At 38.1% G+C, this 12131-nt stretch overlaps 1 protein-coding gene across 1 annotated transcript in view; it reads right to left on the bottom strand.

Moving 5' to 3' along the window:
* ACSBG1 (acyl-CoA synthetase bubblegum family member 1) overlaps positions 1 to 12131 on the bottom strand; it is an 86968-nt gene that overhangs the window by 55991 nt on the left and 18846 nt on the right. Inside the window, exons 7-14 of the mRNA XM_084532179.1 lie at positions 10332 to 10481; positions 7881 to 8057; positions 6977 to 7158; positions 5676 to 5909; positions 4970 to 5187; positions 2198 to 2337; positions 1380 to 1626; positions 621 to 693 (exon numbers count right to left, since the gene is read on the bottom strand). Coding sequence (XP_084388305.1) covers positions 621 to 693; positions 1380 to 1626; positions 2198 to 2337; positions 4970 to 5187; positions 5676 to 5909; positions 6977 to 7158; positions 7881 to 8057; positions 10332 to 10481 — 1421 coding nt within the window. The remainder of the gene's footprint in view (positions 1 to 620; positions 694 to 1379; positions 1627 to 2197; positions 2338 to 4969; positions 5188 to 5675; positions 5910 to 6976; positions 7159 to 7880; positions 8058 to 10331; positions 10482 to 12131) is intronic.

The following is a 12131-nucleotide window of genomic DNA, read 5'->3' as shown; positions in this document are numbered from 1 at the left end:
CTTATTTCAACATGGATTTAAGAAGTGATGACCTCCTGCTTTCAGAAAAGTCTCACTGAAAGTCTAGCCCTTACAGAAGAGTGTTGGTTAGGCTCCAAAATGGTATGCTAATGAGAATTTGCTTCTCCCTTGGACAGAAAAAAAGAGGCCTTGTGACTTTTTTTTTCTTTAATAATTATCTTTATCAGTGGAATGGTATAACAGTTTTGCTAAACACTACTGCTAACTACAGAGATCTACAGAAATAAAACATGAGCTACAGTGAACCTCCTACAGAACAACAACACAAAGGTAAATCACTGCATAAAGATTTTCCTTCTGTTTCAGTCTAGAGGAACTAATTAGTTATACCCACTTCATACATAACATGCAGGTGTCTTTAATCTTGTTCATTCAGGGCATAAAGTAAAAGCTGTATTAGAAAAAGGACACACTGTAGATGCTTCTATACGAACAGGACAAACTCTTATGTGAGTATCAGAAATAACTAAATGAATAGAGCAGTTTTCTAATGAAACTAGACTACATAACAGAAACAAATTTTCCTTAATGCTTATGATTAGGAAATACTTTCTTTAGCTCACAGGTCTTCCTTAATGCTTGGATGAAAGACTTCTTACTCTTGATAGAAGGAGTCTACTTCTTTTCTGTATTTCTCAAGCACAGTGAGCCGTTTTAACTTCATTGTTGGACCTTAAGAGAAGACGTTAGTCACAGCAGCAGAAACAGAAACAAAAATTTTTTACTTTGTTTAAGCTTTGGTTCATAACATTTTCTACGGAAGAGCGTTGCATGGGAGAGTATCTACTTTGTTAGTGTAGATTTCTGCTAAAGGAGAAGCAATTGTATGTAAGGTTGCCTCCCTCTAGTGAGCACTTCAAAGGCAACTGTGGATAAGGGAGTGATATCTGACTACTTTCAGGTGTCCCGTTGCCTGCCCCGACCCCGAAACTAATTAAAAGGCTGACAGTTCTGAAACCTTTTAAACAATTCCCAATTTATTCAAAAAAGCCTGTGTTTGGGGCTCTGTCAGTCCTTCACTTTATCCTCCATTTTTTGTTAGGATGACTTTTTGGTATCATTACTGTAAATTATTAATACTTTAATGCATAAAGAATTACCTAGAATTGCTTAATTGCCCTAAGCAATGTCAAATTTAGTCACAGAATTGTATGCACGCTAAATGACCATGTTTGCTGTAGATATGTACACACATCAAAAACTCCAGTTTTTGTAGTCTGTGAAATGCTGCATAACTTTTTTCTTTTCCATCTATTGCTTGTACCCAGAATTTGGCATGTGAAATTGGATTTGAATGCTCTTAGATCAGCAGCCCCATTACAGTGTGTGCTCATTAGGATAAAATCAACAAATCTTACCTAGTTCTCCCCCAGAAATGGAAAAATCTCTTGGCAGAACTATCCATTTTTGAATACAATGAACCCTATTTGTAGCACTCATGTTGACTTTGTTGATTCCCTCTTGAATGGCCTGGTAGATTGCCTGATCCCTTGTAGCTACTATCTCTGATACTTTAGTGGCTTTACTACCAGTCTTCTGGCAGAATTCTCTAGCTTCCTCAGTGAGGTGGTCAGTGGGATCTGATGTATCTGGGTCCAGTACGCTCTAGAATAGCAGATGAAGAAAATCATCAAATGCTCATTCTTACAAGGCATTAAATGTTTATTAAATCAATGATCATTAAATGATCACGTTCTCCCCAGCTTTTAAGAATCAAAGCAGCCAAATACCAACACCAAAATATTATTTAAGCCTGAAAAAGCAGAAATATCTGTCTATAGATGGTAATGCTTTATTTTCTTTCTACTTAGCTATCAAATGCAAAAAAAAAAAACAAAACACAAAAAAACACTTAAAAGCAGAAGACATGAACAGACTCGAAACACGTCAATTAAAATATGTCTAATGACCTTGAATTTCTACCAGACCTACTACTTATTTCATCATTACAGAGGAGCATTTAGCTCAACACTGCACTGTTCGTCATTGTATCATCTAACCATAACAAGTTCAAATCATGATGACTTGGTCTGTAGTTCCCATGCATTTTTTTTTTTGTTTAACCAATGCCCTCCTATCAAATTTTGTGTCTTTCTGCCAATGGTTCACAATCCTCCTCATTTTGTTAGGTGCAGGTATAACAGTTTCACTGATACGAGTATTAAAACTAACGTACTTTTAGGGTCAACAACATGGACAAAAACTTCTTTTTGTCTCCAATCACCATGGCATTACTAACAATTGGGAGTTCTTTTTTCACAGCATCTTCAATTGGAACTGGAGGCACATTTTCACCTCCAGCTGTAATAATCAAATCTAGGAGAAGAAAAAAAAAAACACAAACAAGGGCTATTAGTTGAATTCAAATAAACTCTAAAGAACAAGTTAATTCCTGGATGGATCCACATTTCTTATTCTGACATGCAGAAATTCATAGTTTTCAAAAAGAACCAAACCTATTAAGTTGTTAGTATGATTCTCTTCAAAATAGCAATGCTGATAATTTTGAGTATGTGCTCAGATTTTCAATTCTTCCTCCACGTAACACGTTTGCTCCCATGTACACACAATGCAAACTCCATTATAACAAGCTCCAGATACAGAATAGTTCAGTTAGAAGGAGACCTTCAGAGATCATCTAGTCCAACTGCATATAGGATAATATATTTTTATACAATCCAGTAACCGTTACGTCTCATAAGTTGTATAACACATACCTTTTATCTGAGCAGTCATCTCTTCCCAACTAGTGTAGGATTCATTCTTTATTTTACTGTTGTTGGCTCACCAAAAAGCAAGTTCATGGTTAACATCATATTTAATTCTTAGAGTCACCAACAGGGGCCAGACAAAAGCAAGTTACTACTACATGAAGGCTCCACAGAAGCAACATGGAAAGAAGGGAAAGGAATGTGAGGAGGGAGAAGTCAAGATCTGGGAGAGGAAATTCACAGCGGAAGCAGTCATTCCTGCCCTACTCTTGACATGAGAGGAGTATAATGACAGACTGGAATCTTAGTATTTTTGAGGTTTGTAAACAATGGTAGGGATACTGACCATTGACAAGGGCATGTGTAACTATTTGAATGCATTCATTCTGAAGTATAATACACCTATTTACTGAAATTTTCACGATTGAGAATTATCCTAGTAAGTTTCAACCCTGTTTTCATTACACTGTTGAGTTCTCCCTGCCCTCAAATAGTCTTGGCAGGGTTTTAATAAGTAACATGCTTCAAGAAATAAATAACACAGAGCAATGGCAGACCAGTCCTTTGTGTAATAATGCAGATTATATATGAAAGATTGGGTTGATTCCCAATCCACTGCCAGTGATAAAAGAATTTAGATGCAATCAATGGAATATGACACCCTTTCAGCACTCACACGTGTTCTTTACCATCTCTACTGCTCCTGAACAGCAATGATCAGAAATAACTCCCAATCCGTACTCCACATTCTGGTAAGGAGTACACATTCATCTCATAATTACAAATGTTATTTCTCCCTAGTCAGCACAGTGAGTGCATTTGAGGAAGCATGACTTGTGTTTATAGAAAGAGAGATTTCTGCCAAACCACATAAACACAACAAAGTTGTTGTGTATCCAAACTTGTAATGTTTTCTTTTTATTTCCTTTCCTTTTGCCCTAATGCCATTTTTTTCCTAGTTTTTCAATCTGAAATGTCAGCTTTTTCCCAGCTGATCAGGAAAACTGTAATAATCGTAATAACTTTTTGCACAACTATACAGATACTCCTGTATGGGCTCCTCTAGCAAAATCTTGGTGCTTTGCAACTTCTCTGGATCTCAGATATCAAAAAGCAACTTCTACTGTTTCATGCTTAATATAATGAGTCCTAAAACTTGTAAGAACCAATCAACCAAACAAAGAAGTCACTAAAAGAAGAGTTTCTTTACTACCTTCTATTACATTTTACCTTATTTGGACTTGGATTTAAAACTTGAATGAAACTGGACAGATGCTTATTTTATCCCAGATGTATCCTACCCTGTAATTTAGAGTAATCGTTATTAGTTCAACAATCAAGGAAGATGCGAGTGCAACACAAATGTTATGACAGAATGAGACTAGAAGATGTTAATAACTACCTGAAAGAAAAATGGATCAGATGAGAAAGCAAATTAAAATCAAGGTAACTGTATTTGGTGCAGGCTATTAATAGTATCTACTGACGTCCTGATGCCTAATAGGCTACTGTTATGACAAATTCACTCATCCATGTTCTCTCCCTAGTGATTCATCACATATTCTAAGATGATGGTTACTCAGTTTTTAAATCTTCTTCTGTTATGTCTACCATGACAAATCTCACTCTACAAACACACATTTTGAAAAAGTGCTTCCACAGTACCAACAACCAGTGTTATTCAAGCAAGACTTCAAGCTATATACTGTAATAACACCCAGGTTTATTGCTTTAGCTCTCCCCTCCACTTTCAAATTTCAATAGTGGCCTCTGCAAACAAATTGCCTAAGGCATCAGAGGAACCTAGCTCTGACCTACAGCAATAGCTTTTATATAATAGAGGGCTGTCTCCTGTTACTGTCTAAATATTCTAATGTGTAATTACGACAACTGGGCAAGATTCAAAGGAAGAGCTTAATGGACCATTAGAATCAAAGACAACACATTAAACCTGCATTATTATTTTATATGACTTAGTAATCATGAATAAGGGCCTGGGAAATGAAAAGCCTCATTGTAGGAACTGAATTATCCCCACCTATCACAGATTAGAGGGAAATCTTCCCTAAACGAAGTATGCCACAGTTTCATCATAGGAAAGTTTATTTTTCTTTCCTGTTAGATAAATTCTGCTGGCATTAAAAGAAAAACACTTATTTAGATGCACCACATCTGATATATGACCGAACAGTGATGAATAGTTTACTACGAATATGATACAAGATTTTGCTTATTACCTTTAATTCTTCCAGTGACATAGAGAAAGCCATCCTCATCTAGTTTTCCTAAATCTCCAGAATGCAGCCACCCATCCTCATCAAATGCTTCTTTTGTTTTGTCTTCCATATTTAAATAACCCATGAAAACAGTCCTTCCCCAGAAACAGATTTCTCCATTGCCTTCTGTGTCTTCATTCACCAATTTCACTCTGCAGCCAGGTACTGGTTTTCCACAGCTATTGGGGAAGAGCAGCAACACACACAGGGAACACAGAAATACTAAATTTAATATTGGCAGGATATCTACAATACCAAATCCCTGAATGTATCAATGTATTAGTGTCAGTTTTTAAGTCGTGTATCTTGCCTTGTGCTTCCTGTTCCCCCCCCCCCCCCCCCAGCCTGCACTGTACCTTTAGGCATAAAAATACTTTTCTCTTTGAGGCCTCATATTTGAAAGTTATCCTGCCATGGGCCAGGGCTATGCTACACGTCTGATTTAATAACTATGTCCTGCATAAAATGCTTTAGATCACTTTCAGTGCTCTTGATTTGGCATGCTATGGAGGAAATGTGTTCAATTTCTGACTTGAATGTTTTGTCTCCCAAACTCACAACAGACTGGCAATGCGTTGAGAGAAAGTAAGTGGTAAGATCATTGCTGAACTCAGCGAATACTTTTCTCATAATGAAATATAACACATAAAATTAACTATAAAATTACCTGTGCTGCCTGTAATTATATGGCCCAGACAGGCAATGTGGGCCTGTGGTTTCACTCATTCCATAGGCCTCATATAAGGTGATGTTCAGACCCAAGAAAAAATACAGTGTTTCTGTATTGAGTGGAGCAGCACCACAAAAGTGCTTCTGACAGCAAGAAAAACCCAGAGCGTTGCGTATTTTAGCAAGCACCAAGTAGTCTGCTAACCTTGTCCAAAACTGCTTTAGGTCACTGCTGAGTACAAAACACAAAAGAGGAAGAGATAGTAGTAAGTCAGAGGAACCAACAGAATTTCCATAACAAAATCAGATGCAAGTTTTGTTTAGAGATATATTTGCCTTTTGGTTTTGTGTGTTGACAGAAGTCACATCAATAAGAACAGGAAACTTATTTCTCCTTGCTTCGTTTATTTAGTGTCTTTCATTGCAAGTGAACTTCAACTCCTAAGATGTCGGAATACTGCAAATTGAAAAAGAGGCTACAAAAATGTACTGCATAAGACAAAGTTCTGGTATTCCTGATTTTTTATCAGTTAAATGAATATTTGAGAAACACTAAAATCTGAAATTTACACAACTTATCTGAGCAGTTGGAAGATCAGACAAGGAAATCAGTACCAATGTGCAGTATCTTTGGAAATTCCATTTTCAGTAAGTAATTTCACACTTCATATTTCACATTTTAAGAACTTTGGAACTGTGAATTAAGTTAATATTTGAATTTATGCAATATTCAGTATCTGTGCACTCTTATCCAGGAAAATACCTGTTATTCAGAACAGACTATTTATTTATTGCTCACAGAATTCAGGGGGTTGGGATAGTCCCTGAGTTTGTATCACAATGAGGTATCCTTGCTCCCATGGTGCATACTCCAAATTGTCATGAGAGAGTTTATGTTTGGGCTGCCCTCAAAATGAGAATTTTCCCCTTCTCACACGGTTCCTTCAATTCATGCCCTTTCTTCATACCAGTATCTAGTACTTGCACAGTCACATGGTAGGCTGGACCTCACCCAGCTGAAAACTAGCCAGTTCAACTCACAGAAGACACAGAGTTCAGGGAGGTGTTAGTGGAAAAACATCCTTGGAGAAGATGGAGGGACCCATTTAACAGTCACTTGGGTTTATGATTAGCTTATTGTAATTGATAACTATATCCTCCCTCTTACATTATATTTGCAGTGTTGCTAGGCCAAATTTTACCTGTTTATATTTCGAGAGTCTCACTGAAGCTTGGTATTTCTTTTAAGCAGACAACTACTTCTGGGATGATGGAGATCTCACTCCTAATAATACTTACCTGCTTGAGCAGTTCAGGTTTCTCTCTAAGCTAACTGACATAGCCCATGACAGCATTTTCCTCTTCAGAAATCCTGACTGAGCAGAAGCATCCTTCAACTTCTCCATGATTTTCTCCCACACTCTAGGAACTCCCATGTGAGATGTTGGCCTCACTTCTTTTAGTGTGTTGATCAAGCTGCCCTGTTAAAATCATTTCAAAACATTGCAAAAGGTCCACATCAGTGAAAAAGAGGTTTGGTGATACAGTCTGCATCTTGCAATAACAATATGTAGAACATACTAAACATATAGGATATGAACAAGGACTGCTGAACCTATTTCAATCAGGTATACTCACTAACATGGATCTGCTCTTACACATCAGGGGAAGCATGTACTCCAAAAGGAAAAAACACAGGTGGTTTAGTTCCATCTTCCTCCCTTTCTCCCCCCAAAATCTTATACTTCTTCTGCATTAGAGGCACACTTCTGCCTTAATTAAAGCTTACAGACCTGGACTACCAAATATGTATACATTCAGAATATTTTGAGTATAAATTGTTAAGTTAGCTGTTAAATTACAGAAAACACTGGAACTAAGATCTACACAGTCTCTGTTGTATCATTTATGCATTTATGAGCTTTTTGTGGGGGTAGGTAAGGGACCAGTTCCAGGTACACTCTTCTTATAGCAGTTTATGGACTCATAACTACAAAGAGACTCTTTTCTATGCGGTTTCGCCACATGGGTAAATGCAGTCCAGGGCACTGCATCTTGAGTCTAAAGGATTTTAGTTTTCCATAATTCTTAAAATAACGGACTCTCCATCTTCTGCACCTCTTCAAAAAACACATTTCCTCCTTTGGATGTTTTCTAAGATGAAAAAATGCAAGTTTAATCAGGTGCAATGCAAGGCAGATACCTTGAGAGCATCTGGCTCAGCAAAGTAAACTTGTTCTCCCCATTTGATTCCAGTCCACAGGTCATATATCTGTGCAGCTATGTGGCTGAGTGGAAGATAACTGACTATGGACTCTTGTTGGACCTCTGCAGGTTGCATATCTCCTGCTCTGCTGCAATGTGCTGATGTCCAAGTTATCTATTTAAATAAAAAATAAACAAATTAGATTTGTTTTTTTCTTTTAACACAAACTAACCATCCTTATGCTATGCCAACAAACCTATGACAAGTCTGCTTACAGAAATTGCTGAAGACACTTCAATCTTTAACAACATACCAGATGGCCATTCCTCTGGTGCCATCCAGCCAAAAGCAAGATGAACTCATCTAGTAGCAACAACAGCCTGCAGATAACAGAACTAAATGCAGTCTTTCTGCTGCCTGACCTGCTGTGAACACTACCAACTCCCCAGGTCCTGGTGGTGCACTAAGTAAGGCAGCTTCAGCCTGGATGGACAGGAAAACTGATCAGCCCCTTCATTTGCAAGTCTCCTACTGTGCACACTTTCTATCTAGCTGGCACTTTTCACCAGTGTATGTCTATATGTTTACCTGAAAGAGAACAATAAATACTCAGTGATCAGTGAGCTCACAGGACAGTTGAGTATCTGCAAGAAGCTCATCACATTGTATTGATCACCACATGATTAGCAGCTGTATCCTTTTCCTCTGGAAGTCTCTGGGAGATTCACCACAGTGGTTCACAAGTGACATCCACACACACACCTCCCATAAGCAGAGCTACATATGTGAATAATGGTTAAGATTCACTGCTTGACTTCTTAGTGAAACTGTGTTTCCCCCTTTTCTTCCCAGTTCTTTATGTCAGAAGATGCAGCCGAAGGATGCTAAATACACATATATTCATTAACAGAATACAGTATATGCAAGATCCACAAATATGTGTGATGGTAAGAGGAAAATAAATATACACATATGCATAGCAGAAAAAGAGGAGATGGCTTTTTCAGAGTAGTCTAATCTAAACTGGGTAGGATAGGACACACAAAAAAAGTTACTCAGCACAGCAGGGAAAAGATATAAATCGTGCAATACCTGCTCTCACGGTATGTTCCAGCCAGTTGCTTTTCTTCAAAATAAATTTAAAGGTTAACATGAGAGTAGGTTTGGTCTAAAAAAAAAATAGCAATTCTCCAGAAAAGCTTTTAAGGAGCAGCATGCTGTCAGGACAGGCCACTCCAAATTTAGGTGGCAGCATTGGTCAAGGAGCTATTGGAGACTTAAACACAGTAGGCAGAATGGGATGTCTTTGAAATGTAGATATATTGATTGCTTATCCTCTTTATCCTCCAAAGCCTCACAGCATGCAGGCATGCTCACAGTAGATCTCTGTGGGTGCATATGACTGACTCAGCATTGGTTTTACAGATGGACAGTGGCAAACTTCTTTTGACTAAAGAAGGCAGCAGCAGTTACAGGCAAGGAGTGTTTTCCACTGTTGGTCAACATAAAAATAGCCTGTTTGTGATCATCAGCCAGAAATAGTTTGGCAGCTAACATGGAAATGACACCAGACTCCTTTGAGACAGAAGAGCATGGAATTTGCAACGTCAGATCAGTCTTTTTGTCTATCGACTACACTATGTTCTCCCTCCAGATATCACTGTGCTGATTCCCTACATTTGGGTGAATTGCTCGCTATCTGTAATAGTTTCTGCATTCTTCTAAGAGGAGAGGTGACAACTTAGGCCAGCCCTTTCACAGACTAAGTGTTCAGAGAGGCTCTCTACCACTTCCCACTCCTGCTCAGCCACCTTCAGTAAAATAAATCAACTACAGTCCAGATCTTAGCTAGTAGACCTCTGTGGAGACCCATTTTTGCAGTTGGCTTTGCTGTTCTCCATCAGTAGGCAATTTACTATTCACAACGATACAGCTAAAGTGATTATGAGTACTTGAGTACTAGGACTAAAAAAAAAAAAAAAGAAAAAGTAAAATTTGCAAAAGTAGTCTGTCTCAGGCTCTTCTTACAGCAGCTGGCTGATGCATATGATTTGTTTTAAGATGACAAAACATCACTAAAATGTTATGGCTATATATAAATTATTGCAGAAGTAAAGTACCGTATCTCACAAACAACCCAGCAAGTAACAAAACACATACTCATAATCTACATTCAAATTTGTGAAGTGCTACTTAGAATGTAGTTTTATTCTTCACTGTGCTTAAACATAATCAAAATCAGATGACTCCATTTTGAATATTGCTTTGTAGTACACTACCCATGTTGCAAAACCAGGGGAATTTCAATGCTCTTCTATTATGCACCAGTCATTTAAAAAACAAACAAACAAAACAAAACAAAACAAACAAACAAACAAAAAAAAAACAGGAATAAGTATCCTCATACTTTGCTATTTTTATACTAAAGGAGGAGTTTAAATTACATACATTGTCATGACTCAACATGGCTCCTTTTGGCTTCCCAGTTGTTCCGGACGTATATATTAGTACACAGCATTGATTCGGCTTTTGGGAGTTAATAATATCATCCAAAGTAGCATCAGGTATGTCATCTCCCAAGTCCAGAAACTCTTCCATCTAGAGCATGTAACAGAAAATAGAGGGTATTGTGAACCTCCTTGCAAGTGGGAAAGATGCAGCACCTTACCAGCCTAAAAAGAACGGCAGAAAAAGTTTAGTGCCTTACTCTGAACACATTTCCAAAACAAGTTTACTTCAGGTCTTGCCCATGGAAAGAACAGAAGACTAGTGTATAACTTCACGTGGAAAATGCAAACAGACTGTCTGAAATTATGCTGCTACATGTCTTCCCCGTGCCTATGAAGGGAATGGTAGTCCCATTCTTCATCTAAGACAGATATTATGTACAAGTCATAGAGGATAAAATTCTGTTACTATCTTACACCTAGAAGGACTGTGATTCTTATTGAAAAGAATCTGGATCTACATTTTAAGAGCACACTTATGATATTCAACTTATAATTCACCGTTCTTGTACCTAACTATATAAAGCAAAAGAATGAAAGCTTCTGTGCAAAAGCATTATCATCTAGATGTGTGAGTGCTTGCCCAAATTCCCTGCTATTTAATAGCAAACAGAACATATAATGCTGGTCACAATCTCCATTCAGATTTGGCTCCATATAGAATGAGCTAAACTTTTCATGATGGTGGACTTCTGTGCAGCACAAATTGGTCCCAGAAAAATGCTGAGCCTGATCGTCTATATTTTACTGGTCGTTCTCAGATGCATCTACCACATGCACCTGATATCCTGCTGGGTATGCCACTGATTTCAATGCAATGAAAACTAGGGTAAATAAAAATTAGTCAATAACCCAAGAGTCAATTTCCCATTGAGATCCAATAATTCAACCAGTGCTACAAAACTGTATTATCCAAGAGCAAGATGCAGCACCTCTGTTCCACAATGATTTCTTGGAGATATATCTAGGACCACAGAGTAATGAAGAGGATGATGCAAAGGACAGCAGAGGTTAACACCTCCCCTTGTGCATGTTCATTCCTTCCTTCCTCTGCTCTTTGCTAGTGTGCTACTAAGGTTACAACAGTTAGCCTCTGTGGCACCCAGACTTCCTTTTCTTGGGTAGCAACACTGTCCTAGCATTCTGCTAACCACCAGTGACAAGCTTCATACGTTCTTCCACCATATCATCTCTCTGGGAAGAGGGGGAGTACAAAGAATAGCTCCATAGCAAGAAAGGATTCGTCACATATTATCTCTTCCCACACAATACAGCCATATCTATTTCACCAGCTCCTGGGAAGTCTGGAGGTGTCAAGGGCGTAATTGTTTCTATGTGACTTATCATTTGCTCCTGTTTCCCTGACCTTACTGTCTTCTCATACCAGAATGCGTTAATCACTTGTGCATCTGTTGCCCAGGCTTTATTTACTGAACAGTACCTGCAATAGCGAGTGTTCCCTGTTTGGGAGTATGAAAGGTACAAACAGCCACACACATTACTGAGTGCATTTGGCATCTGGTAACATGCGCTGATAAGAGAACTAAAGCTTGGCCCCTACTGCAGCAACTGCTCATTACATCTCCGCTGTCAACTTGTAACATAAATCTCTTTCATCATATGCCATGTGGTTTGGGTGCCTTGCTTTCCATCCAAGTTATAAAACCATTTCTGCCTTTGGTGATTTGATCTCCAATTTTTCCTTTACACAATATAAACTAAGGCAACTGTCAAGACTTTC

Source organism: Aythya ferina (genome assembly GCF_964211825.1).
Source record: "Aythya ferina genome assembly, chromosome: 11".
Taxonomy (NCBI): domain Eukaryota; kingdom Metazoa; phylum Chordata; class Aves; order Anseriformes; family Anatidae; genus Aythya; species Aythya ferina.
Note: the sequence above shows the minus strand (reverse complement) of the source record. Positions and strands in the feature narration are given on the sequence as shown.